This window comes from Alexandromys fortis, unplaced genomic scaffold, assembly GCF_014885135.2.
Source record: "Alexandromys fortis isolate MF-2015 unplaced genomic scaffold, M_Fortis_MF-2015_v1.1 scaffold_85, whole genome shotgun sequence".
Lineage (NCBI taxonomy): Eukaryota > Metazoa > Chordata > Mammalia > Rodentia > Cricetidae > Alexandromys > Alexandromys fortis.
The window spans coordinates 2582275-2604821 of NW_026067975.1; the positions used below are offsets into that span (position 1 = coordinate 2582275).

The 22547-nt window shown below is 41.8% G+C and overlaps 1 protein-coding gene across 1 annotated transcript in view; it reads right to left on the bottom strand.

The window, feature by feature from the left end:
* Positions 1-213: 213 nt before the first annotated feature.
* Positions 214-22547, bottom strand: part of Xrn1 (5'-3' exoribonuclease 1) — a 96592-nt gene continuing 74258 nt past the window's right edge. Inside the window, exons 33-42 of the mRNA XM_050157293.1 lie at positions 19477-19588; positions 18197-18258; positions 16235-16345; positions 15961-16083; positions 15080-15239; positions 13760-13935; positions 12212-12325; positions 10973-11075; positions 5894-6054; positions 214-5349 (exon numbers count right to left, since the gene is read on the bottom strand). Of these exons, the coding sequence (XP_050013250.1) occupies positions 5053-5349; positions 5894-6054; positions 10973-11075; positions 12212-12325; positions 13760-13935; positions 15080-15239; positions 15961-16083; positions 16235-16345; positions 18197-18258; positions 19477-19588 (1419 nt within the window). The 3' untranslated portion in view covers positions 214-5052. The remainder of the gene's footprint in view (positions 5350-5893; positions 6055-10972; positions 11076-12211; positions 12326-13759; positions 13936-15079; positions 15240-15960; positions 16084-16234; positions 16346-18196; positions 18259-19476; positions 19589-22547) is intronic.

The following is a 22547-nucleotide window of genomic DNA, read 5'->3' on the forward strand; positions in this document are numbered from 1 at the left end:
AATAATGGAGTACTAGATTAAGAGCTAAAAGGACGTCCAGGTGGGGCATGGTGGCACAGGCAGGAGAACCTCATGGTTTGACATCAGCATAGGAGATGAGGCTCCAACTGAGAACAAGAAAGACTCTAACCAAATGCTGTGCACAGCGGGGCTGAAATACAAGCTGACACTTCAGCTTTCTTATGAATGCACAGAACAGTAAGCAAAGGCACGTACGCCACCATTCAGTCTTTAATCAAACCACAGCACATTTAACACGTATACATGTCCAGACCTTCAGTGACTGCTGCATGTTGAAATCCCTTTGCACAACACTTTGAGGTTCAATTCGTGCTATGAATTTACAAATGTACAACATAACAATACCCTTGGAGTCCATTCCAGGTAAGTTTAAAACACTTTAGATAAAGTTGACATACAGTGTAAAGATATTTAAAATAAAAATTACAAAATGGGCATAAAGAAGTCTTCCCTTTGGAATTTTTAATAAAATACTGCTCTAAGATCTAATCAAAAATTCCAGTTACTTACAAAATAGTTACACGAGGAAAGAAGCCAAGGAAGATAGATGTGTATGAATCGCCGTTTAATGAGGAAAATGCTGAACACTCTGATACACAGCACACCACTGACTATTCAAATGTTAAATGAAAACACTCAAAGTAATGTTTAGGAAGAAAGAAATATAAAATACTTGAACCACCCCCACCCCCAAAAAAGTTAAAAACTAAAATCCAGCTGTGTGGTGGTAGTCCACACCTTTAATCCCAGCACTTGGGAGGCAGAGGCAAGCGGATCTCTGTGAGTTCAAGGCCAGCCTGAACTACAGAGTGAGTTCTAGGATAGCCAAGGGTACACAGAGAATTCCTGTCTTGAAACATCACGCACACGCACACGCACGCACGTACCTGTAACTGTAAAGGATAGGCAGGATTAATAGTACTTAGAGCACACTGGGCATGGAACCATACTCTGTAACCTCAGAATTTAGGAGGTGGAGGCTGGGGGACTGAAAGGGCTATGCAGCAGGGGCGAGGAGGGGAGAGGGATGGAGTGGAGGGGGAGGAAAGAGGGAGCCCAAGGGAGCCTGAGGGAGCAAGCACTTAAAGCAGGCTGTGGAGCAGATTCTCCCCCTATCATTTTGACAGAATCAGAATGAGAACATGGCGTCTAACCCTAAGCAGCTACACAGACCATCTTCGGCTGTCATAATCGGTTGTAATGGGCCAAGCGGTGGGAAAATAAACTTCTACAGGTTTCATGATTATAAAATACAATCTTCTGGAAATCAGTCTCTTCAGCAGTCACTGAAGAGCAGGGAGATTTTACCCACAGACACATTGATTCTAACATTCTTGCCACTTAAACTCTTTCCCCTCCTGTCCTCTCTTCCAAAGAAGGTCCAGTTCTGTCTCACTAAGCCTGCTTGTCTGTTCTTCCCTGTCACTGGATAGCCGCTGTCTCTCTGGCTGTCTCTTTCTGGCCTGACAGAAAATAAGGATGTCTAACGAGAATACGAATTGTCAGTCTGAAAAACACTAGAAATTTAAGCTTTATTTTTTTTTTGATAGCAAAAGAAGTGCCTGCAAAAAACACCACTTTATTGAAAAACAAATGTAGAAGGCACACAATCTCTAAAGAAAATAATGTTTTGGTGACAGATTTTTTTAAAAAAAAAGATATAGGATACGTCTCATAATAATTTCTAATAGATTTTCTTCTATAGTAAAGAAAAGTCTGAAAGCAAGAGGGTACAAAGAAATATAGCAGAGAAGAGTGTGAGAGCTACCTTTAGTGAAGAGCCACGGAGTTCTGTCATATACGGAGAAAACTAAATAACCAGTATGAAAAAAATATTTGTTGATACAAAGAGAACAGGCACATAAAATAAGAGTAAATAAAATAACCCTGTAGCTTATTTCCTGGAGATAAAAAAGTACATTGGGGCAGTGGTGGCGACACCTTTAATCCCAGCACTTGGGAGGCAGAGGCAGGCAGATATCTGTGAGTTCCAGGCCAGCTTGATCTACAGAGCTAGTTCCAGGACAGCTAGGGCTACACAGAGAAACCTTGTCTGGAACTCCCCATTCCCCCCGAAAAAAAAGTACATTGAAGTGTGCAAATACTACTGGATATTACCTGTCTCCCTCCCTGTGCCTCCTCCCCTGAGAACCAAGAACCTAGTACTGTCTAAACACTAAGGGAAATAGTGACAGGAAAATGGCCATCGTACTCTTAATTCTGTCCACCTGGGGAAGAAGGGGACCAGCCGCAGTCTTCGTTACTTACTGCTCTGGGCAGCATCTATCTCCGCAGCTCAGGCTTGCCTGGGATTCAGTTCTGCTGCAGCTTCCAGAGAGCCGGGATTAACGATGTGCAGGGTACCATTCTCAGCCAGGGAAGATCTCAAACTGAAACTGATTCAGAGGACAGAATCTGCCGACACAGCCGAGGTTTAGATGTCTAAGCCTTTAGTCTATAAAGCTGTTTGAATCAATTCATGCATTTTATCTGACAAATTTTAAAACTAGGGTAGTGACCAAGTAACACAGAGACTTGTGAAAAGAAGCAATGATTAAAAGGACCCATCTTTAAATTAACTTAATTTGCTTAAAAAAGACTTGTTGAACAAGGATATTAACAAGAGCTTCCAGTAAGAAGGGGAAGGTTTAATCAAATAACTTTTCTAGTTACATGAACACAGTCAGGGAGAACCTTTTTTTTTGTGACCAGAGTTCACCATTTTCACCAAAATTCTTAGATTAAACAGCCAACTGAGCGTATTTTAGAATCTTGAGGGTGGAAGCTGTAAGGGGCCCACAGTGCAGCTGTTGCAGAGATGTGCTAGATCCCGTGTCCTCATAGCTGCTCAGCTGTCAGGACAGGCATGCCCTACATCATCCAGACGTCAGACCTGTGTTGAGAATAGGACTTTGGGGGAGGGGGCAGAAAATACATCATACTGCCTATCTGCCAATACACAATCCTCTCTTATTTTATTTTCTCTTCAAGTTTGACTCTTAGCATTTTTATTTTTGTTTTTAAAAGGAAGGTCAAATATTCTTACTGGCTCTCCATATAGAATTACTAGCTTGTGCTCACATTTTAGAGAAATACTTTTACAGGTTCAATGGCACTGTGTTGACTAAAATCTCTCAGGCGTTTTCAAGAGGGACCCTTTCTCTGTGTTCTGCACCATCACACAGGAGTAAGTGAACGCAGACAAAAATCTGAGTGGGGTTCTTGGAAGGGGCTACCACAACAGCGCCATATCCGAGCATTCCCTTGCGCCTGCAGAGGGTGCTTCCCTTGAAAGTAGAGTTTGAGAGGACAAACACCGAGGATGTCCTGAGCCTTACCCCAGGCTTCCTGCATGTGAGGAAGTGCTGGGCACTGACAAACAGTAACAGAAAGTCACATGAGCACAGACAGTGGAGAAAACGACCATTTACCTCTTATACTAAAGGCACTAGTATACATATATCCTGCCCTCATTTAGAGAAACACTGGAATCAGCAGAGAAAGGAACTCAGTTCACCACCAGCATTTTCAAAAGCAGTAGGGACGCATGGCAGAGTTTGCAGAGACCTAATGAAATCACACACAGCAATCGGCAGCTCCATACAGAGACTGGTTCCTACTTTTTAAAAAGTATGTTCATTTTATCCTTAAAAATATAAACATATCACAAAACTACAAGATAAATATATGTCCATATATAAACGCGGGTCCTGATGTCATTGAGAAGTTTCATAAAATCCTAATCATTTCAGCAGTATGAACAACAGACATGAGTGACACGCAGAGACGGATGTGGCATCACTGAGCACTCAGCAAGTGCCAAAACGCACAACTTATGGGCCAGGCAGGAAATAACGTACACACAAACACCTTGGAATTTTTAAAAAGTTTAAAATCTTGTCAGTCCAGGGAAGCTTTCCACGTGGACCCCGATGAGCTTTCACATACATGAAGTAAGCAGGGAAGAAGTCACACAAGTGGGTGTGCTGATGCATGGCTGGAATCCCAGAGCCTGGAGGACTGCCATGGGTACTAGGCCAGCCAGCACGACACAGCAAGACCCCATCTCAGGACGAACAAAAGCCAAGAAGCCTAAGCAAGGATGAAGTGATTAACATTTTGTACTGTACTCTATCCGAAGACTGATTTGTAACTGTACCCTGGAGATTGTGAAACTTAATTTTATTAAAAATTCTTAATGCTGGTTTTTGAACAATCTAAAAAAAAGTCATTTCTCAACTCTCGATTGCTATTCCGAGTTCGAAGCAGCCAGACAGATGATTGGAGGGTTTTCTAGAGCTGCTTTGGTACAGGTTTAGAACAGAGCAACGTTGGCAGCACCAGTCAGTGCGCTGGCTCCAGGGCATCCTGGGACCGCCTCTGGCAACAGACTCATGTGATGATGGAGCAAGGACCATTCTCCCAGCCACGCTGCCACATCATTAAAGAGAAGTAAAACCCATACTTAGGAAATTAGGAGGCCTAATTCATGCTGCATTTAACTATCCCTCAATAATAGTGTAAAAAAGCTTATAATTATGATAATATGATGACTAATTTATAGGTCAAGGATGTTTCTAATGAGGAAGCCGATGGTTAGTTAGAGTGGTACATTTTAACATTTAGCCCACTGATATCTACTTTATATTTTTGGTTTTGAAGCAAGGTTTCAGGCTTGCCAGGGACTCATTATGTAGTCTTGGCTAACCTTAAATATATGGCAATCCTCCTGTCTCAGCTTCTCAAGCATGAGGGTTACAGGCATGAACTACCATGCCCAATTTTATTTTAATACAAGATTTAATTTGACCTTTTTTACAGTTTTATTGAGGTATCACTGATATACAACAAATTGCACAAATTTAAAGTGCACAATTTGATATAGTCTTAAATAGCATGAAAAGTGCCTGATAACTTAAAAATACAAATATTCAATCTAAACATATTCTAAGATAGCACATTTCTGACACATAGATATCAATTATAAAAAGGTAGATGGAAATAAAAGAAATTAATTCCCAGGTACCAAATTTATTCAGAAGGTTTGGGAACGCTAAAGTTGACGGCCAGTTTCCTTGATTTCCTTCTTGAGGAGCTTGGTGCTGGTTTCTGGTGGGACACACCATGGCCTTGGGCGGCAGTGTCCACTTGAGATAACACGGGCTGGGCATCCTGAGAGCACTTCAAAGAGGCTGATGGGCTTTCTTGTGGAATTACTTGGGTGGCTTCAGAAGATCCTGGCTGGCTAGTCTGAAGTGGTGTAGCTTGAGAATTCTGGGCCTCCTTATTCTCAAAATGCTTCCTGTTTGCCACCCTTTTTTTCGTAACCTTTAAGGAATAATAGTATCATTAACTAACAATGTGTGGGAGGAGCTGGTGTCAGAAAACACCACAAATCAGGCTGCAGTCGCTGTTGATTTTTGACTTCTACTTATTATTAGCAGTGAAGTGTTCTAACAGGGTCTGGAGAGACGGCTAGAGGATGGGGTACTGCTCCTGCAGGGGATCTGAGTTTGGTCCCAGTGTCCATGTCTGCTCCTCTGTAACTCTGCTTCAGGGGATCCAACGCCTCTGACCTCCCAGGGCATCTGTCCTTGTGAACAACATACTCTCTCCCATGAACATAACTAGACCCAAATAAACCTTTAAAAAGATTTTTATTACTTGCTACAATTAGTATTACTTCTTAGAATATAAACTCAGACCAGAGATCAGCTGAAGTGTATCACTACTGTAAGCTTAGTTCATACACAAAGGATTTCTAGTCAGTACTAGGAAGTTATAACTATATAATTTTTTTATCAATAGTTGTGTTCTAAATATTAAAAAAGAAGTAACTGTTAAAAACCACATTTTCCTTCCCAGCTCTCACCTGTAGAGGTATGAACTGATTGTGCGCCCCACTTGGCACTCCTCCAACCAAGGGCATGGTTCCAGGATAAGAAGGATGGTGGAAGGCCTTCCCAGCAACGGGCACTGGTGGTCTCCATGGCACCGAGCCAAAGAGATGAGGCGATGAAGGCATCATATTAGCTGTTAAAAACCAGGATCCGGAGATTAAGACTCTCTCTGCTAACCTCTTTTAGTTCCTCTACCTCATCTGGCAACTATAACTGCTCTTGTCTGTTACATCACTCAGCCCTGGGGCTCTTTCTTAGAGCCGTAAAACTACCTAAATAAATGCAGTTACAGTGATGCTGGCCCACAGAGGCCAACAGTACCAAATGTGACATGAGCCTTAGGAACAGCCATATTTATAGGACTTTGAAGAAGCTGGACTTTTCCTGTGGTATCATTTCATTGGCTTCCGGAGACCCTGGCTTACTGGTATGAAATGGTGTGGATTGCAAAGAACTCTGGCCCTTCCTTATTCTCAAAATCCCATTTGTTTGGTTTCATGACCACATAAATGATCATGAAGCTTCTCTCTGAGGAAGGTCTGGGAACAAAGACAGACATCATAAGGTTCTCACCTGACCCAAATGCTAAGTTGTGTCCACAGTGAGCTCAACTTACAAAATACCCAAAGCTCTCTTCTTGAAATATGATCACTTTCATGGGACAGGGAGAATTTCTTTTCTCTATTTTAGTATTATAATCCAAGGACTCTTTTATGTTGCCTGTTGGAAACACACTGAGCTACTTGGAGAGCTTGTGAAATGCAGACTCCTAAGCAGAGGGACTAAAATCTAGCAAGCCAGATTCTTGAGTCTCAGGAATCTTTGTGTGCAGATCAGGGGACAAATCATGGGAATCAATTGTTTCCTTCCACCATGAGGGACACAGAAATTTAATTCAGGTCTTCAGGTTTTGCAGCAAGGTTTTTACCTACTGAGTCAGTCATTTCTCTGGACCCGGTATTTTGAATTTCAAGACAACCTGCTTCTTTTTATTATAATATTGCTCCTTTTAGTCTAGAGATGCTTGTCCTTTAGTTCTAAGAATTTCTTTCTCCCCTCCTTCCCTCCCTCCCTCCCTCCCTCCCTCCCTCCCTCCCTCCCTCCCTCCCTCCCTCCCTCCCTCTCTCCCTCTCATTTCTTTCTCTGGAGTGCCTAAAACAGGGGTTGCAGATCTGTGCACTGTTACTCTAAATTTTTGTTATTTCTTATTTCCTAGTTTTTATCACACTTTTACAATTTCAAGTCAACAACTGTGATGGTTTAAATGAGACATGTAACCCCCAGAAGAGCAACTGATACAGGATTCGGGTGTTGCCCATGCGGTACTTTTCAGGAGTGGGAAAGATTTTGCAAGTTTGGACTAGAAAAGTGGCTGAATGCTGTAACCAGAGCTTAATGGGCCATTCTAGAAAACAGTATGGCTGAGAGCAATGCAGAAGAGAGAGGCCTAGTTCATGAAGTTTGGAGGGGAACAAGGACTGTGTTAACTACTGGAGTAGAGACATTGTGATATTTCTGTAAACAATCTCGCTGTTTTCTGTCCATGTCCTGAGAATTTACATGAGGCTGAACTTCTTTACAAAAGTTTACAAAAGGTTAACTTCTTTTACAGAAGAACTTTCAAGATGGCGTAACATCGAGTCTACGGCATGCTTCTTATTGATAATGTATACACAGGTCTATAATAAGCTAAGGTTATGGTATTTTAGGTACAATAGGAAGCTCAATGTACAGCCAGGGCAGTTGCTAAAAGAGGCTGTCATTGTTAAGGAGATGATTGCCACTTAAAGAGAGATCTCCTGCTCTGCACTGGAACAATGGGGGAAATACCACAAGGGAGGATCCTATCCTAGCTAAGCCTCCAACCTGTAAAAGAAAAAAAACCTAAACTGCAGCTTGTTCCTAGAAAGTAACAGCTTCAGTTCATGAAGGCCTGCTACTACAGTGGTTGAAGGGGGTGAGGACCAACCCTACATGGCAGCCAGACTTGTCAGTGTACCATCTTTGGAGGCATGAAAAATGTAAAAGTCAGGGAGATTGGCTCATGGGCTCATGGATTCTATTAGCATGTTTTCAGGTAACACCTGAGGCCAGACAATGTGTGACAGATGAATCCTTATAAGGAGCCTGTGAGAGGCCATCATATATAGCTATAAAATGAAGTCTGGGGAGCTGACCAGTGGTGGTGCACACTTTTAATCCCAGCAGATCTCTGTGAGTTCAGGGCCAGCCTGGTCTACAAGAGCTAGTTTCAGAACAGGCTTTGACAAGCCCCAAAGCTACAGAGAAACCCTGTCTCGAAAAAACAAACAAACAAACAAAAAAAAAAAAAAGAAAAGAAAAAGAATCGGNGAAGATCATAGTCATGAGACATCTGCCAAAGACATCTCCATACAGAGAGTGGAATTACTCTGAGACAGAGGCGGGGGTGGGGGGGTGGGGTGGGTGGGGTGGGGGGTGGGGAGAGGAGAGAGGGAGGGAAGTATGTTGCTGGCAGTAAAGCCGGAGCCATCTAAGTCTTATGAAATTAAAGACCCAGACATTGGACATACAGCTGTGGGATTTTGTGTTTGCTCTGTTGAGCTAGATCCTGTTCTGGTTCAATCCTTACTATGCCCTCATTTCTCTCTTTTGAACTAGGGATGCATTCTTTGGTATTCTATGTTGGAAGTATGTAATTTGCCCTTTATGGGGGGCAGATTATTAAAAGTATTTAATAAAATACATTAATGAATATAAGATTTTATAGAATTTTTAATTATCTTACTCTTTTTCATTTTTTTAAAATTATCTTTTCTCATTTTATATGTCAAATCCATTTCTCACTCCCTCCCCTCCTCCTCCTCCCTCCACCTTTCCCTCTTCCCACCCCCTATGCAGTCCTCATTTGTTCAACTATGTTCATAGAGTATTTGTAACAGCCAGAACCTGGAAACAACCTAGATGCCCCTCAAGTGAAGAATGGATAAAGAAAGTGTGCTACATTTACACAATGGAGTACTACTCAGCAGTAATAAGCAATGACATCTTGAAATTTGCATGCAAATGGATGGAACTAAGAAAACAATCCTGAGTGAGGCAGCCCAGACCCAGAAATATGAGCATGGCATGTACCCACTCAGAGATGAATACTGGCTATAAAGCAAAGGATAAGGAACCTATAGTCCAAGACCCCATAGAAGATAAGTAACAAGGAGAACCCTAAGAGAAACATACATAGATCCCCTGGGGAAGGGGAATAGACAAGATCTCCTGAGATAACTGGAGGGAGGGAAGAGAAGGGAAGGCTGAAGGGGAGGAGGAGGGGGGAAAGAGAAAAGGGGAGAACTATAGGGAATGGGTTGGTCGAATGGGGGGTAGAACAGAGACAGAGAACAAGGAAAGAGTTATCTTGATTGAGGGAGCCATTACGGGGCTAGCAAGAAACCTAGCACTAGCGAAATTCCCAGGAATCCGCAAGGATCCCCAGCTAAGACCCTAAGCAATAGTGGAGAGGAGGGTGCCTGAACTGGCCTTGCCCTGTGGTCAGAATGATGACTATCTCAAATGTCATCACAGAACATACATTCTGGAAGCAGATGCAGAGAACCACAGCTGAGCACTGGGCTGAGCTCCCAAACTCCAGTAGAAGAGTAGGAGGAGTGAGAATATGAGCAAAGAGGTCAAGACCATGATGGGGACACCCACTGAAACAGTTTATCTAAGCTAATGGAAGCCTTCCAACGCCAGCCTGACATGAGGGAACCAGCACAGGATCAAACTAGGCCCTCTGAATGTGGGTGACAGTTGTATGGCTGGGACAGACTGTGGAGCCCCTGGCAGTGAGACCAGGATTTATCCCTACTGCTTGTTCTGGCATTTTGGAACCCATTCTCTCTGGAGGGATACCTTGCTCAGCCTAGATATAGTGGGTAGGGTATTGGTCCTGCCTCAAAGCAATGCCCTAGACTTTGTTGACTCCCCATTAGAAGTAATTTGCCTTTTGAATCTACATATTAAGAGACTGCCTTGGGTCTCAAAAGAGACTTTGGACTTCTGAACCATGCTGAGACTGTTAGGGTTGGACTAAATGCATGCAGCATTCTGAGACGGCCATGAGCCTGCACAGGCAGAGCAGGATGTGCTGGTTTAGGACGAGAAGTGCACCCCATAGGCTCGGATACTGGGGAGTTATGGAAGCTTGAGGATGTGAAGTCTGAGGTGTGTCACTGGGGGCAGGCTCTGAGTTTACGGCCTTGCTCCATGCCCTGCTTGTTTTCTCTATGGGATCTTTCAGCTTCTGGCTGCAGCCAGCTGTCACCCTGCCTTCCCTCCCATTAGGGCTCCTCCTCTGAAACAGTAAACCAGATAAACCCTTCCTTCTGTAAGCTGCTCTGTCACAGTGACAGGGAGTAACGGATACAACTACAAATCATTTTTCTTTTCAATTATTCTTCTTTCATACAATCCTGGTTTTATTTCATTGGCTCCACAGAGCTGGATATTGAGCCTTGGGCTTTGCATACGCTAAGCAAATGCGGTCTGCGAAGATGCGGAGTCTGGTAACCCCTACTGCAGGGCCTGTGGTTTGCAGTTAACCCTGCTCTGCTAAGCTGACTTTGTCCATGCTTTATTCACTGCAAACTGTTTTCAAATTCCTATTCAGCTGATATTTCTTCTATTTATCCCCAAAGGCTTTGCTTTTAAAATTCCTTATTATTTAATCTAATAGGGCAGGAAGAAAAGGCAACTGCAAGTTATAAACTTTTTTGATTTTTAGTGATGGTTCTTCAATTTAGGGTGCTGGGTATACTGTAATTCCAGCACTCAGGAGGCAGAGAAGGAGAAATTAGAAATTCAAAGCTGGTCTAGGATACATGAAACATTGTCTTAAAAAGAAATCAAACCCTAAAACACAAAAAATGGTACATCTTGATGTATGTGTACACTAAATGTAATTAGAAACACAAAACAAAACCCTCAAAAAAACTCTCAATAAAAATATGGTTTTTAAAGGAATTTAGAGAAAATAGTAACTCAAGGATAAGACTTAGAAAAACAAAATATCTTACCAACAGGTTGGGGGAAAATGGGAGGAATGGTTCCAGATGGTACAGCTGGAGGATAATTGGGGAATACTGGTGGAGGCAAAGGATAATTCACACCAAAGGAGCCCTGTGGAAGTATTGAAAAACTGTAAGGCAAAACAACAAACCATTTCTGTAGAGACTAATAAAAAAATCTAACAGATGGCTTTGGCGGGTGGGAGAGCTGGTCCTGAGGTCCTGAGAGAGTGGAAGAACAGGCCTTGCACCTCACCTGAGCACCTTATCTAGAGATAAGGGAGTACAAGCGAGCCGGCTCTGAGGGCATGAGAGTAGAGAGCTAATCCCACCCCTGCTTGTCTGCCACACAGTGGCAGGGGAGAGGGAAAAATGCCCCCATCCCTTGCCATCTGTGAAAGGCGGGAGAGGGAGAGCGGGCCCTGTACCTCGCCTGGGCAAAACAGTAGAGCTGGCCCTGGAGGTGTGAGAAGGCGAGAGAGCAGGAGAACCAGCAGGTCCTTGCTGCACTGAGTGAGCTAGATGGGGAAGAGCTGGAGAGCTCGCCCTGGTGGTCAATGAGGCAAAGCTGGCAGGCAGACCAGCACCCAGGGCTGTGAGTTGGCCCATCCCAATCCACCTCATCTATGAACTGCTGGAGCATGTGAAGGGCCAAACCCATGGATCCAAAGCTACAGGTTCTCCATGACATAAGGTAGCAACAGGGTATCCAAGATGAGTCCCAGTGAGGGCCCAGTATCAAGGGTGTAGCAGAAGCCAGGTGCCTCAAGCCAGACCAACGACTCATTGCAATACTTACAAGTAGAGATGGATGGACTAAAGGGTGTATTGTGTGACTCAGTGTCAGCACAGCTTCTACATCGAGACTTTTTACATGGTTTTTTCCTCTTAGTTTTTAAAAAAATTCATTGTATTTTGAGGAGGAGCTAGCTAGCAAGGGCAGGGGGTGGATACAAAGGGGTGGGGAGATGAACGGGATCAGGATGCAGGTGTGAAACCCACAAAGAATCAATTAAAAAAAGGAAAAAAAAATTTCAAAACTAACAGGTGGGAGATAGCTTAGTGGTTAAGAGCACTTGCTGCTCTCTCTGAGGATGACGTTTGATTCCCAGCATGGATGTGGGGCAGCTCATAGCCACCTGTAACTCCAGATCCAGGGGATCTGACTCCCCCATTCCTCTGGTCTCACTGTGCACACACAGACAATCTTAATCTTAAAAACTTAGGGAATTCATGAATGACTCTTACCAGTTGTTGTAAAGCAAAAAGTGCAGCTCTCTCCTTGGCTTCATTTTCAGAGTGGCACTGTGGCCCATGTACCAATAAACCATTGGAAAGTTTCACCTGACAAACTGTCATTGTCTAAAACAAGAGAATATAGACGTCCATAAGATTATCTGTTTAGGAACCCAACTTCCTCTCCTAAAGCTTTCTCTAATCAAAGAAGAATAATCTCACTTAAGTTTTAGGTTCCGAGGAAACTGTTTTAGAATTTGCCTCATCTTTATTTTCTTAAAAAAATAATAAAAATTCAGGGTCTATGTAGTTCTGGCAGACCTGGAGTTCTCTATATAGACCAGGCTGGCCTTAAACTTAGAGATCTGCCTGCCTCTGCCTCCTGAATGTTGCAGATTAATGCCTTATTTTTTAATATTCACAAGGTAGAATGTTCTCTAGAGCAGGGCCTGAAGTCCTAGCTCTTTGGAAGTCTGTTGGGGGAAGATGGGATTGTTTGCACTTAGGAATTAGAGATCAATCTGATTACACAGGAAAGAAGTTTAAAACAGAACAAAAGAACAAGGTGTCTAAACAGACTGAGCACCAAGCATTTCAATGAAAAATTGAAATAGCAAAGCCTTTTCATTTCTATTCTAAGAATTGGCAAACTAAGCCTTTTGCTAACAAAGTTTTACATTAAAAACAAACAAACAAACAAAAAAACAGCCAGGCAGTGGTGGCACACCTTTTAATCCCAGCACTAAGGAGGCAGAGGCCAGAGGATCTCTGAGTTCGAGGCCAGCCTGGTCTACAGAGCAAGTTCCAAGGCAGCTAGGGCTATTACATAGAGAATCCCTGCTTCAAAAAACCAAACCAAACCAAACCAAAACCAAAACCCCAAATGGCTTATGAAAAACTTCCCATTATTGTAGAGACGAGAAACTGTGACATGACTGGCCCACAGGATGAGACACTGGCCACCGACAGAAACTGCTGGCATACTCATGTTTCCTGCCACACTTAAGCCCAGTCCTGCATTCTTGGTAGCTGTTGCAGCTTCTTCCCCTGAAACTGCCAGCTGCCAAAGTGCCCACCTAAGAGCTCAGCTTTTGATGATACTTGGGCACAAACCCAGCCGTGGCAGACAAATCATCACCCGTTGCTTACAATTTATAAAATCTCCCTGCTTTAGTTTGGGTGCGTAACTTCTCTGGCCTTGATTGATCTCTGGGGCTGGAGAACCTGCCTTGGAAGCTATTTGTTCAATGTACCTGTTTTAACACTTTTTCAGTTTAACTTCATCTGGCTTCCAGTGTCAGCAGATAACTTATTACTGTCCTTAGCTTTAGGAGTGATCTTATATATTCTGTTGGTAGAGTATATAAGGCCTTTAGTTCAATTCCTAGTGCTGCTGAAAATCAATTCCTCAAACAACAAACAAAAAAACCCCTCACACTCAAACAAACAAAACAACCTCCACACCACTGTATTTTTTTCTAGCTAAAGACTTTTCACCCAATTATGCTGCTCAGTTAAAGATTTATATCCATGTAGTCATCAAATAGCAGTATACTATACCTGAGTTGTTCTCAGGAAGGAGAAATCTGGTTGTGGCATTCCAACAAGGGAACAAATTCGAGCAAGTTCGGTTACTGGTGTGGACACAGGAGGGATGTGACCAGGCCAGCACACATTATCCACAGATGGAACATTTTGGTATTCATTAGTACCATGAGGCTTGTTCATAAAACACGCTAACAAGACAAAAGGGAGTGTTCATGTTAGTTAAAATGATCTTGGACTACCCAGTTGTGGTGGTTTGAATAAGAATGGCTCCCATAGGCTCCTATATTTGAATGCTTAGCTACCAGAGAGGTGAACTCTTTGAAAGGATTAGAAGGATTAGGAGGTGTGGCCTTGTTGGAAGACAAATGTCACTGGGGATGGGCTATGAGGTTTCAAAGGTCCATGCCAGGCTCAGTTCCTCTGTCAGCCAGTGCTCTAGAGCCATGCATGCAACCACAATGATAATGCACTCACTTCTGAAACTGTTAAGCAAGCCCACAATTAAATGATTTTATAAGAGTTGCCTTGGTCATGGGGTCTCTTCACAGCCACAGATCAGTGACCAAGACACCAGCTATAGCAGATTTATAGTAAATCAAACAGAAAACTGCTAAATAATTAAAAAATGACAGGCTGTGCATGGTGACTTGTACTTGAAATCCTGAGGCAGATGGATTGTCACCAGTTTGAGTCCAGTCTGGGATACAAAATGAGATTCTGTCTCCAAAACCAATACTCTAACCTTGAGTCATCTCTTGAGCCCTATTTCTTCAGGTATGTGTGTCCATGTGAGTGTGTGTGTCTGTGTGCACAGGAAGGGAAGGCCAGAATGTGTGTAGGTTATCCTCTGCCATCACTCTGTCTATTCCTGGGAGGCAGGGTCTCTCCTTGAACCTGGGGCTTGGATAGGCTGGAAGCCTCTTACTTTCCTAGTAGGTGGAATAACAGGTGTTTATGGGCTTCCTGGCTTGTTATATGTGTGCTATACAAGTGAACTCGGCTCTTTTCAAATATGTGGCGAGTATGAACTGTTGAGCCACTTCTCCAGCCCCCTAGTTTTGAAAGGAACAAATGAGGCTGGCCAGACGGTTTAATGGGGAAAGTGCTTGCTGTCAAGCCTGATGAGCCGAGTTCAATCTCTGAGACACACACAACAGAAGCAGAGAACGGACTCCTTCAAGTTGTTCTCTGATCGCCACATGTGTGCTATACAGGTAAACACACACCAAACGGACAGGCAGACAGACCTAATAAACTTTTTTGGAAGACACCAAATGAAGCAAACTTTTGGAAATGATAGTCACTATTAGTAACTGTGCTCAGTTAACTCACCCAGCTTCTTACTTGGTTCAGGATGTGGTAAGAGTCCGTGCTCATCTCTTCTATTGGGAGAAGCAGTGACTTCATTATCAAATTGTTTTCCATCATTCTTACTGTCTGTTGTATCAGGGCTATCAATTTTTAGAATTTCTTTAAGCATCCGTGTTCCTTTCTTTTTAGAAAATGATTCATAGGTAGATGTGGGGGTGAGAAGAAAGCAAATGTTATGCTTATGCAACGTATACATCTTTCTTCTTGGTTTTCTGAACCTTTTGAGGTATCCTTATGCATGCTGGACAGGAGCTCTACTACTGAGCTATCTCCCCAGCCTTTGCTCTTTCTTTTTAAGAGTTGCTGCTGTTAAAAACTAAGATGCTAACTAAATCCATCTAAGACAAATAGATAGATGGTCAAGGCCTGAAAAACGTTCATATTTCAACGTATAGAGATAATTTTTATCCTATTTAATTTATAGCCTAGTCAACAGCAATGTTTAAAAAGCAGGGATCTACGGTTTAGTGGAAAAAAAAAAAAACAAAACCCTACAAAAGCAGCAGCACTAAGGGATGGCTGTCTGTCACAGCATCCTGGTTTTCCTCAGCTGATAATGAAAGTGATACAAGAATCAGGGGTTAATCCCAGCACTCAGGAGGAAGACACAGGCAGATAGATCTGTGTGAGTTCAAAGCTGGCCTGGTCTGCAGAGCGAGTTCCAGGACAGTTAGAGCTATTACACAGAGAAACCTTGTCTCGAAAAACCAAAACCAAACCAAAACAGACAGTGATACAGATATGATCCAACGTGAGACACAGGGTTTGAACAGGGGCACGGGGCACGCATGCATGGCCAATGGAAGAGAGACCGCAGCTCTAGAGCTGCTAGGCATACGAACCATCGCGAACGACTGTGGAGACAGATGCTCCTCATCTGGAGGCTCCCCGTGATGAGGTGACTGCACTTCACTCTCTTTAGAGATATTCAAAGATGCTAAAAAGTTCTCAATTCCTGAGGGAGGCTAAAAGAATAAATATTTATGCATAAAGATAAAGGAAGAATGAAGTAGTAAAAAGCTAGATTTTACTCTAAAATTTCAACTTTCATGCAATAATTCTCCTAGATGTAAAAGTTTGGAAGAAACAGCAAATAAAAGTTATTTATTTACTTACCTTATCGATAGCAGTTGGGTAACCAGTCACAACCTTTTGGGCTTCTGAGGCTCCTGGACTTTCATTTCTCCTCAATAGTTTAATATTACATTTGGCAGAGGCTCCAGAAGTCTGTAAGAAAAAGTAAGTTTTTGTGCAAGTAAACTTATAGTTACTATTTTAACAGTATTCTGAATAAATTGAGCAAAGTATTTATATTATGTATTGCATTCTCTCTCTCTAAAGATTTATTCATTTTTATGTGTGAGTGTTTTTACCTGCATGTATGTCGGTGCAGCACCATTTAAGTGAGCTGCCATGTAGGTGCTGGGAATTGAACCCAGGTCCTGTTAGCAAGCAGTGCTCCTAACTAGTGAGCCGAATCTCCGGCTCCAAGTACTGCTTTCTCTTACTGCCATAAGAAAGAATGGGGAGGGGATTATCTTTATTCTCATTAACCTGTGAATAAGATTTAGATTTCTTTCAATTTTGAATATGAACAACAACCACTGATAAGGACTCTGTGTTTGCGTCCCCCCCACCTCAATCAGGAGGTAATCAGCTTCATGAAGCAGCATTTTCACAACAGGATTAGCAACCGTAAAAGGAGAAAGAAAGAAAACTGCATTCTTTCTAACATGTCAGAATTTAAGACAGGAGCCTTAGAGGACACAGACCTTACCAGATCCTAACTGTATTTTAGTACTATTGTTTCTCTCAAACTTATGTATTTTACTCTACTATTAAAAACATTATTTTGGGGGGCTGGAGAGATGGCTCAGTGGTTAAGAGTACTGGCTGCTCTTCCAGAGGTCCCGAGTTCAATTCCCAGCAACCACAATGTGGCTCACAACCATCTGTAATGAGATCTGGCACCCTCCTCTGGCGTGCGGGCATACATGGAGGCAGAATGTTGTATACATAATAAATTAAAAAAAAATATTTTGCTGAAAGTAGTGACATACACCTCTAATCTCAGTACTCTTTTGAAGGTAGAGGTAGGATCATGAGTTCAAGGCTAGCCTTAGCTACCTACTAAGTTAAGAGGCCAACTTGTGCTACAAGAGACCTTGTCTACAAATCAGCATTTGCTCCCACTGACCTTTGTTCCCAAGCCAAGAGATCCACTAAAAAATGTGTAGTTAAGTATGATATATATGCCTAAAAGGATACATAATTCCCAAATTCTTTGGTTCTGAAGATGTCTACATGTTCTTCATTGAACAGTGGAGACTTTGTAAAATAAAATATAATGTATAATCTCAGCTCCCTCATTCTAACTCCGTGCAATTTGACTTTTTGTTTTGTTTTGTTTGTTTGTGTTTTTAAGATAGGTTTTCTCTGTAGCTTTGGAGCCTGTCCTGGCACTAAATCTGTAGACCAGGCTGGCCTCGAATTCACAGAGATCCGCCTGCCTCTGCCTCTCGAGTCCTGGGATTAAAGGTGTGTGCCACCTCTGCCCGATCAATTTGACCTTTTAAATGATGCCACCAGTGTACATACACACACACTCCCGAGTATTTTATTAATACATGAGAAAAGTTTTAAGTGACCAATAATTTACTTCCATCTTAAAGATGAAGAATTTTTAATAATTTAATTATTTTAAGTACATCAGTGTTGCCTAGAGGTATGTCTGTATGAGGGTGTCAGATACCCTGGAACAGGAGTTATAGATAATTGTGAGCTGCCATATGGGTGCTAGGAATTGAACCCAGGTCCTCTGGAAGAACAGCTAGTGCTCAACTGTTGAGCCATCTCTCCAGCCTCACGACTACCCAACTCTTAAGTGGTGAAATGAGGATGACAGATGTCTATTCTGAACCCTCGACTCCAGCTGTGTGACATCCATCATGTGACTGTGACTATGGCTTTCAGCGCATTCCTTACGGATTATTTAAGAGGCTTCAAAAATCACTTAGATGCTATACAATAACTAATTGTACAAGAACATCCAGATATTAAACATTTTTTAAAAATTACCTGCTTATTAGTCAATTTTTGTGTCTGACACTCAGCTTTAGGACTCTTATATTCTTCCTTAACTGGAGACAAGAAAACAGAAATTTTGAGAAACAAAGGAGCTTACTAAATCATCATGTATTTACCACTGCAAACCAGTGTTTAAAGTATTTCAAGGTGTTTAGTTTTCTCCTGTGTCTGTGCCCCCACCCCCATGCTGTCAATGCTGGAGCTCAAACCTAGGTGCTGGTCCATGGCAGGCACTGACCACAGCAACAAATGAGAAGAAGCATGAACTGAAGAAATTTATAACCCAGGCGAGATGGAGAAAGATAATTGCAGATGATCAGATGGGAAAGGAGAGTGGCATCTGAATCAGGCTTGGAAGGGTGGTAGGGTCTCCAAGTGCAAAAGAGGAGGTTTAGAATTATAGGAAAAAGGCTCGAGAAAAGACATGAAAGCAGAAAGGGCTGTACCTAATGTGTCCATTCTGCAGGAGGATAAGGAATAATGTCAAGTCTAATGGAACTAAAGAGGCAGGTGAGTCATAAGCTGGGAGATATTGAAACACATGGAGTTAAGTTGTAAGCAATGGGCAAGCAATCACAGAAAGGTTCTGAGCAATAGTAATCTGGTCAGAATTGTAATTTAGTAAGATTAAATTATGAGCAATACATTCTTGGTTAGATAAAAGAAGTATAAGAGACAAGTAAGAAAGCTCTTAAAAATTTTATTCTGGGGTGGGGGGCAGAGAGATGGCTCAGAGGTTAAGAGCATTGCCTGCTCTTCCAAAGGTCCTGAGTTCAATTCCCAGCAACCACATGGTGGCTCACAACCATCTGTAATGGAGTCTGGTGCCCTCTTCTGGCCTGCAGGCATACACACAGACAGAATATTGCATACATAATAAATAAATACATACATACATATTAAAAAAAATCTATTTTCGGGGAACTGGAGAGATGGCTCTTCCAGAGGTCTTGACTTTAGTTTCCAGCAACCACATGGCAGCTCACAACCATCTATAAGATCTGCTGCCCTCCTCTGGTATGTAGGCATACATGCAGGCAGATCAGAGGGTAACTCTGGGTGGGAGCTGTTTCTCTCCTTCCACCATGGGTGTCTTGGGATTGAATTCAAGTTGCCAGGCTTGAGCAGAAAGCCTCTACCTGCGGAGCCACCTCACTTGCCTGATGAATTTATTTTAACGTATGAGTTACATTTCAACAAAGCTCTTCAAAAAACAAACAACAAAAACAACTGAAAAAAGGCAGATCAACACTTTTCTACCTTAAACTTACGTTTTCGGTGAGGGTCATGTTTTGTTTTTTGCTGGTATTTAACACTGTTGTCATTAAAGCCAGTTTTATGTGGTTGGGCTACTTGACTTATTTCTTGAGGTAGAACAGCACCCTGAAAGTTAAAATTCTCAGAAATCAATTAAACAAAACTTTAATATTATAACTTCAAAACATTTTAAATTTAATTCAATAAAAATTACACAGCTTATTAGAAAAACACAAAGAAAACTATATAGAATTTTTAAAACTACCCCCAAACTACCCTGGAATTAAGATTCATTAATCTAATGGCTACTATACCAGCATTCCTCTATGTGTTAGTTAGAAAGATAAATTCCCAAAGTTCTCTTTTCAACAGAAATAATTCAAACTTTGCTTCTAGTTATGTCTGTGCACCGTGTGTGTGCCTGGTGCTTAAGGAGGTCAGAAGAGGGCATTAGGATCCTCTGGAACTGGAGGAACAGATGGTTGTGAGCCACCATGTGGACAATGGCAACCAAACCAAGGTCCTTCGCAAGAGCAATGAGTGTTCTAAACCTCTAGGCCATCTCTCCAGGACTCTAGAAACTTCTCTAAATATTTCTCTTGATGTGCTTCCAAACAAATCCACTTTTAATGTTAAGTGGGGATAAGGAGTGAGCTGCTGTAACAGAAGAACAAGGGTTGATGGGAGCAAGCTACGGGGACACGTGGATTCACCTGCATGATTCTCTTGATTCACTAATGTTAAAGGTTTTCCATTAAAAAGCTTTAAGATTAATAATTTTTCTTGTATTTTATGAAAGTTGAGAATATTAACTGATTTATATTCTTTTCTATGTTCTTTCCCCAATAGCTGATTTTAAAATTAATATTTATATTACCAAATGAAACAAATCTTTGCAGCAAGATTGATCACAAAGCCATAATAATTAAGACACTTTATAACTGGCACAATAGCAAAACTACATAACTAAGTTTCACATAAGTATTTTATAAGATCATTTTTCTCTTGTGTGTGTGCACTTGTGTACTGTTGCGTGTATGTGCTTACACATTGATGTCAGCATTCCTTCTTCAATCATTTCTCCACCTAATTTTTTGACGCGGTCTCTCACTAAACCTGGAGTTCACCATTTCAGCTAGACTTGGCTGGCCAGCAAACCCCTAGGATCTGCCTGTCTTTACAACCCAGTGCTTGGCTACATACATATGACATTACACTTGGCTTTTACTTGAGTACTGGGGATCCAATTTCATGTCCAAGCACTTTACCCATTAAGCCAACTAGCCAATCTTAAGATCCTTTGTTTTTTGAAAGAAAGAGAAAGGCCGAGGGCAAAAAGAAACAACTTGCTAAAGCTGAGATCTGCAAGAAGAAGTAAAAGCAGAGGCTGGGGAGCTTTAATAAAAATTACCTTTCTTCATTTTTCTTGGTAAGTTCTATATATTTCAATTCTGGGCACATACAAATTCATTTTGGGCTGGAGAGATGGCTCAGCAGTTAAGAGCATTGCCTGCTCTTCCAAAGGTCCTGAGTTCAATTCCCAGCAACCACATGGTGGCTCACAACCATTTGTAAAAAGGTCTGGCGCCCTCTTCTGGCCTTCAGGCATACAGACAGGGAATGCTATACACATAATATAATAAGTAAATAAGTAAATAAATAAATAAATTCATTAATTTTGGATACAAAGGACATCATATCCTAGCAGGCACTGAGCTTGTCCCAAAACACTGATAATAGGATAGAGTTTGGGGGAAAAACCCAGTGAGTTCTCACGTATGGCATGAGAGTCCACCATCAAACAAGATGGCTGGGAGAGCTTTGGGAACAGTAGTACTTTCTGAGGGGTTTGGGTCTAAGAAAGGGAATTAGAAATAAATACCAATAGATAGACGTGAATAAATTATGTGTCTATTACTGCCAGATATGCTAAATGTATTTTGCTTTTGTTATCTCAGCATAATAATGCTACCATTATAATAATGTTATATTTTTATTTTGGTTTATTTGGGTTGAAGCCCAAAGTGATAATTGCATTGAAGAATTACTGATATTTGAGCTCAATCTCCAAAATTTAAGTTTAAAGTACTTTAAAAAAGATATAAAATTCTAAATGGAAAGCAAATGCTGTGGCTAGTTCTGGGTCATTCAGTGAAAACCCTCACTATTTGTGTGCACGTGCAGTGCTGGAGGTACAGGTGGTCGTGAGCTGCCTCACATGGGCGTGGGGAACCAAACTTGAGTGCTTAGCAATTAGAAGTCCCCATTATGCCTAACTGTGAAACTGTCACTCCGGCAACCTCTTTGGGTTTTCTGTTTGATTCTACAAAGGTATTTGTGTTGGGCACACTGATATATATTGCTAAGGAATGCTTGAATCAATCTTTTCTTTTCCTTTCTTTCTTTCTTTCTTTCTTTCTTTCTTTCTTTCTTTCTTTCTTTCTTTCTTTCTTTCTTTCTTTCTTTCTTTCTTTCTTTCTTTTTTGAGATAGGATTACTCTGTGTAGCCTTGGCTGTCCTGGAACTAGCTCTGTAGACCAGCCTGGCCTTTATCCCACAGAGATCTGCCTGCCTCTGCCTCCCTAGTGCTGGAATTAAAGGTGTGAGCCACCACTGCCGGGCTTTCTTTTCTTTTCTTCTTCTTTTTTTAATTTTTGGTGAGTTCTCCAGAATTTTCTTAAACTCAGTTTCTTCTTCCTCTTCCCCTTCTTGGTTTGTTTGAGACAGGGTTTCTCTGTGTAGCCCTGGCTGCCCTGGAACTTGTTCTGTAGACCAGGATATTCGCCTAGAACTCAGAGATCCGCCTCCCTCTGCCTCTCAAGTACTGGGATTAAAGGTGTGCGCCCACCATGCCTGACCAAGTTTAGCTTCTAGGTACCTTACAGTTCTTGGAATATACAGGAGATAGACCAAGCATGACTGTGTTCAGCTGAAATAAGTTGTATCTGATAACAGAAATTACGTACAGATTATCAAACAATATATCTCATGAATCTTAAGGAAAGAACAGACCTAGAACCAGATCTGGAAAGATTCAGCAGTAAAGGAATAAAGTATATTCTGAGTGGAAAGAACAAAAAGAACA